Consider the following 6,000-nt stretch of genomic DNA (forward strand, 5'->3'; position numbering starts at 1 on the left):
GAAGGTTATCCGTTCCATGACAAGGCTGCGTAGAGAAAGCAAGTAGCTTTTGTTGTCTATGGCAGGCATCCCCAAACTTGGCCCTCGAGATGTTTTGGGACTACAACTCCCATTATCCCTAGCTAACAAGACCAGTGGTCAGGGATGACGGGAATTGTAGTCTCAAAACATCTGGAGGGCCGAGTTTGGGGGTGCCTGCTCTATGGGGTGGGGAAGCCCAGACCCAGGGGCCATTCAGCACTCTCTATCTGGCCATCTCCCCACACCGGTCCTGCTTTGCACCCGGAGTGTTTTTGCCTGGCTGGGATGTGCCCCTGAAAACTCTGTGGCTTGTCTGGGTGGAGGACGGAGAGGGATGTGCTGTACAAAAGTAACATTTGCCTTTGCTCTTCTGCCCACTTTTGCCTCTGGCCCTGCCTACCTCTGGCATGTGGCCTTCAGCAGGTCGCCTATAAGGAAATACAGCCTTGGGGCTGAAATAGGTTCCCTATCCCTGTGCTAAAAAGAACAACGGCAAATGTCTGTTCTCCCACTAGAAGGGTGGTTTCAGAATTTATTAAGCAGGCCCAGGCAGTTGCCAATGGACACGCAGTGGACATTTGATTTCAGGGATCACTACCCCCGACCCCAACACACACACACACACACACAGGTGAGTACTCTGAGCGCTGCACTCATTTCCCTTGTTCTCGCAGTTAGAATCCACTTCGCCGAAGCTTTCTAAACAATATTATATGACTAGCAAATTCAAGCTGACATTGCTAGTTGAGAGGTGAATGCTTTGCATCGTGGCTTAGGTACCTTGACACTACATTTGCATGCCTTCACACCTGAGGACTTAGGTGGGCACTGTCAGGCTTTGGGCCTTAGCAAGAGGGAGGCTCAAAAAGTAACTTTTTAAAGGTCTTGGCTGTGACGAAGGAAGAAAACCCCAATGTTACGAGAAGTAAGGGATGGTTGTTCCCTTCTCTTCCCCGCCTTTACTGCCCTAATGGCTTGATTTATTTACATATTTGCTTAATTTTAATCACCATTTCAATCCTGCTTTGATTCAGCTTTAAGGAGCAGGTTTCTGTGGGGGATATTTGGGGCAAAACAAACAAACAAAAAAAAATTATGCTTGGACATTAAAGCGCAGAGCTCAGCCTGGAAAGAGTGGGGCTGGGTAAAAGGTAAACCCATTTGTGCTCATGTACTACAATCATACCTCAGTTTGAGAACGCTCTGGTTTGAGTACTTTCGGTTTAAGTACTCTGCAGACCTGGAAGTGTCTACTTCCGGGTTCCGTGGCACACGTATGTGCAGAAGCGATCTGCACAGTTTGCGCATGCACTGAAGCGATCTGCACGGTTCACGCATGCACAGAAGTGCACTATCGGGATAGTGCTCTATTTGATTTATTTTGTTGTGTTGTGTTTTATGATGGGCGTAAAGCCGAATAAACATCTTTGTCTTGTCTTGTCTTTGTCTTGTCTTGCTCTATCGGCGCTTCGCGCACACACGGAAATGGCACTCGGTTGAAGTACTTTCCGGGGAGCAAAATGGCTCCCCGGAACCAACTGAGTACTTAAACCGAGGTACCACTGTAATCTGATGTCAATTATTTATTCATTTATCATCACATGTATTCTTCCAGGGTGCCTTTCCGTTTTATCCTCAGAACAACACTGCGAGGCAGGTTCGGCTAAAAGAGATAGTGATTGGCAAACCAGTGGGCTTGGTGTTTGAACCGTGGTCTCCCAAGTCCTATTCTGACACTCTAACCACTTTGCCACACTGGTATTCTGTATGTTTCACCTACCTCATTGTATTCTGATCTTATTATGCTGACCGGCATGATGTAGCTACATGTGGGCGGTATACCGGTAGGGGTGTGTGTGTGTGTGTGCAAATAAATAAAACCCCAGATCATTTACAGTACAAGGGTGTGCTATCATGTACACATGGTAAAGAAAAGTAAGTAGGCCTCGCTCCTGCCCAAGAATGCTGCAGCATCTCTTGCCAACGGCCACACCTGTTTCGTTTCACCTGGCAAGGTGCTTTGTTTATTAAAGGTGGGATCCCATCTCCTTCTATGCCTGGAGTAGAGCCAACCTGCTCTTGTCTAACAGTGAGCTCCTTTTTCAGAGAAGAAGCCACAGAAGGAGCAAGAGGCCTAATGGTTAAAGCTGAGGTTGTAGTGTTTAATTGTGCAGGTGGTGGTGAGAGAAACAGGATACTCTCTTCCCGATATTTGCTTAAATATCCCAGCTACAGATTTGCAAGCAATGCTCATTTATGCACAGGTCTATGGCCAGCCGTGGTTGATATGAAGAAACAATGGTCAATATTGACTCAGTTGGACTGTGTATTTGGGTTTAGGCCAGAAAGGAAAAAAGGATTGCTGCTTAAATGTCACTGCTTTCCCTCCAAAACATTACCTGCCCACCCCCTACCCCATCCAAGTTAGGTGGGTTTCAAGGAGCTGGTGTATCCCTTTTTAATTCTTGCAGGCTTCCTGCCTTTTTAGAACCCAAGAGGCAGAAATTCAAGATTTCACGCGTGTTGTGCCTCCATTCACAAAGAGACTGCACCTGTTGATTTTCTGTCTGCCATGCACAAGGTGAAAATTCTTTGCTCGGGGCCCCATGACTTCTGGGTCATTTTTACCAATTGCTAGGTACCGCTGCTGTATCTGATTACTATACCCAAAGCGTAACTCTGAATTCGGTAATCTGTTTTGAAAGCCACTGCCTAATCTTGGATGTGTGAAAGGAAGCGACAAAATATAGGCGCACCTCTAAGCATGCATAATGCATTTTCGCCCTCACCTCTGAGACAAACCGTAACTAGGCCTTAGATGTTAAAGGGACTTGCAGGTGAGAGAGGGTATGAATTGTAGGCAGGTGAGAGCTCCACTACCTGTCTCTGGAGAAAGTATACACTATCTACATGTTAGCCCCACTTTTTCTCTTCTTACACATTTCTTTCATTTCCAGAACGTCTATACATCCTGCTCTTACATGCAAAAGGGCACAAACAAGGCTGTTTGCAAGAAATAGCATATGCCCCCAACTGGGGGCAGTCCCTGTTTCCTGGTTCTGCTCTCTGTTAAATCTCTCTCTCTCTATTTTTTGCCTTTGGGGGATGCCTAATTAGTATGTTGCTAGTGCAAATTGCTCGAGTTGTCATTTATCAGGCTCAGCCCCAGCTCCAGGGCTTTGGCAGTAAAAACAGCACCTTTGGAGGCAAACAATTTAAGGCACTTTTTTTTTAAAAAAAGGGAGAATAATGTCATGTGGCGTTTGGCCCAAATTTATCATAGGAATACTGTATAGGAAGCTGAATTATAACAAAACAAACTATTGCTCCATCTAGCTCTGTACTGTCTATACTGAATAGCGAAAGCTTTCCAGGGTTTTAGACAGGGAATCTCTCCCAGCCCTACCTAGAGATGCCAGGGATTGAACCTGCAACCTTCTGCATGCAAAGCAGATGCTCTACCACTTTTCTGTGGCTTTCCCCCTTCTGGTCTAGAGATACACATTAGTACATGCGCTTGAACAATAAGCTTCCGCATAGGGAACAAAGCCTATTTTACAGATTGTCACTGCTGAGGTTGCAGACCCTTGGCAATGTGTAAATTGTGTGTTGTGCTGTTCTGGTGGTGGTGAGGATTAGGCAGTGATCCTTGATGTGAGAGCAGGAGGCTTACAAAAATGGACATCTTCTCATCTAATATATTGGAGGATAAAGGGCCCCCTGACCATCAGGTCCAGTCGTGTCCAACTCTGGGGTTGCGGCGCTCATCTCGCTCTATAGGCTGAGGGAGCCAGCGTTCGTCTGCAGACAGCTTCCAGGTCATGCGGCCAGCATGACAAAGCTGCTTCTGGCGAACCAGAGCAGCGCACGGAAACACCGTTTACCTTCCCGCTGGAGCGGACCCTATTTATCTACTTGCACTTTGACGTGCTTTCGAACTGCTAGGTTGGCAGGAGCTGGGACCGAGCAACGGGAGCTCACCCCTTGCAGGGAATCGAACCGCCAACCTTCTGATCAGCAAGCCCTAGACTCTGTGGTTTAACCCACAGCGCCACCTGGGTCCCTGCATATTAGAGGGTAGGCAGCCATAAAGAAACCAAGTCAAAGATGAATCAACCATTCTGGGAAATATACCAATAAAGCCACAGATTTAACAGAGGAAAATTTGCCTAAAAGAAGCCTGCAGAAGCAACATTGTCCTTGGACAAAAAGGTAGGATATAATTGTAAAAAATGAAATAAACGGATCAGATACCCAAATAGTTTCAGGTTTAACCCTTGCCCATGTTTGCTGTCAAAGCCTTTAACAAAAGAGAGGCATATGTATGCTGATGCTCAATACTTACAATGATGACCCCCTAATGAGAACACTTTGACCAATGGACAAAAGTCAGTTATGATGACTAAGATTTCAGTGGGTCTACTCTGAATATGACTTAGTCAGCTGCAATCGAGAAATGTAGGACTAGCTTTTGATGCTTTGGCAAGGAAAGTATTTCTGTTTATGTTTAGAGGTTCTCTCATTACTATATGAAAGCTCACCACACAAACACTTGGTTTTTTTCTTTTTAAAAAACAACATGCTTCTTTTCTGTTCCACACAAATCTGGAATCTCCCTGTTCAGAACCAAAAAGCTTCAAAATAGCAGCTCCCTGGGCTAGAACTTCCTGGATCTCACGGCAAGAAATTGTGTAAAAAGAGATTTAGCCAACACTGAGGAAAGAGAATCAGAACAAGCACCCTCAAGGGGATTGTGGCGGCAGTGGGAAAATGTGACTGACACACGGAGAATACCGTTAAGAGAAAAAAGGGGCATGTGCAGGCCTATCTCTGCTCAATCTTTCTTTAAAACTATACGTTCATGCGGAAGCTTTTTTTTTGTGCGTGGGGAGGATCAATGACACAACCAACGCTCTGGGGGCCTGGCCCCTTGCAGGTATATTCCAGGCCTCTCTGTGATGTCCGACTTTCAATTAAAAACAAAGCCTCTACCCTTTTTATTTGTGGAAATATAAGTGCCCGGTCAGTATTCTAGTCATTTGCTAAGAAGAAATGCTTTGCAAGAGACCTCCCCCCCCCACTTAATTTCCAGCCCCCTCTCACCAGTACAACAATGTGATCTCTTTTTGGCAACCGATAAGATCCACGTTAAACCCGTACAGTATCTGGGTTTCTTCCAAATACAGTAAAAGGGCTCCCATTTTAGGAGCCACAGCACGGTCCCTGCTGCAAATCAAGTGCTTCCATTTGTCCAAAGTGCTGCCCCTCTCAGAAGAAATTGACCCTGCCACGAAGAAAGGCAACTTTCTTGCTATAGCCGTCAAGTTTTCCCTTTTCTCGCGAGGAAGCCCATTCAGCTTAAGGGAATTTCCCTTTAAAAAGGGGAGAACTTGACAGCTATGCTTTCTTGCTCTGTTGAGCAAGGCCTCCCCCCCCCCACCTATACCAGAGAGTTGAGGACCAAGTTTCCTCAGTGCAACCAACTAACTAGGCTCCATCCCCACGAAGCCCAGCCTTATCCCTCCCCTCTCCTCCCGCCATACTTTTTAGACTTACCTTGTACCGTACGCAGCAGTCCTTCTCTTCAGTTCTCAACCATCTCTCCTTTGGGCACCCAGCTGGTGGCATTTGACATGGCAAGTTGAAACTACTGCTGTGGCTCGAGACGTCCAGTCCCTATGAGAGCGAGCCTGTCAGCTGAACCACACCCCTTGCATACCTGGGCAGGTAGCAGTCACTCACCAGGTGCCTTTTTTTTTTTAAGCCTCAGGAACACACACACACCAACCTGTATTTGAAAGGAAACTTTTGCTAGGGGAAAAAAAAGTGGCAGGTCTCTTTCTGGAGGCAGCTGGTTGCAGGAAGAGGGGAATGAGGGCATGCTTCAAAACGTGCTTGCAGGCAATGTACGTGCATGGTGAAAAGCTGTGGTCCTTTTCCTTGCACGTGTCTATGCACTAAAACGCCTGCATATGTGCT

General features: G+C 46.4%; 1 protein-coding gene across 2 annotated transcripts in view; it reads right to left on the minus strand.

The window, feature by feature from the left end:
• Nucleotides 1-5,733, minus strand: part of EPS8L1 (EPS8 signaling adaptor L1) — a 41,147-nt gene extending 35,414 nt beyond the window's left edge. The window contains exon 1 of one of the 2 annotated variants that reach the window (XM_035134588.3): nucleotides 5,578-5,733. In XM_035134588.3, the coding sequence (XP_034990479.2) occupies nucleotides 5,578-5,649 (72 nt within the window). In that variant the 5' untranslated portion in view covers nucleotides 5,650-5,733. The remainder of the gene's footprint in view (nucleotides 1-5,577) is intronic. The other variant, XM_088656365.1, reaches the window with a different exon arrangement.
• Nucleotides 5,734-6,000: the final 267 nt, after the last annotated feature.

This window comes from Zootoca vivipara, chromosome 12, assembly GCF_965207765.1.
Source record: "Zootoca vivipara chromosome 12, rZooViv2.hap1.1, whole genome shotgun sequence".
Classification (NCBI taxonomy): Eukaryota; Metazoa; Chordata; class Lepidosauria; order Squamata; family Lacertidae; genus Zootoca; species Zootoca vivipara.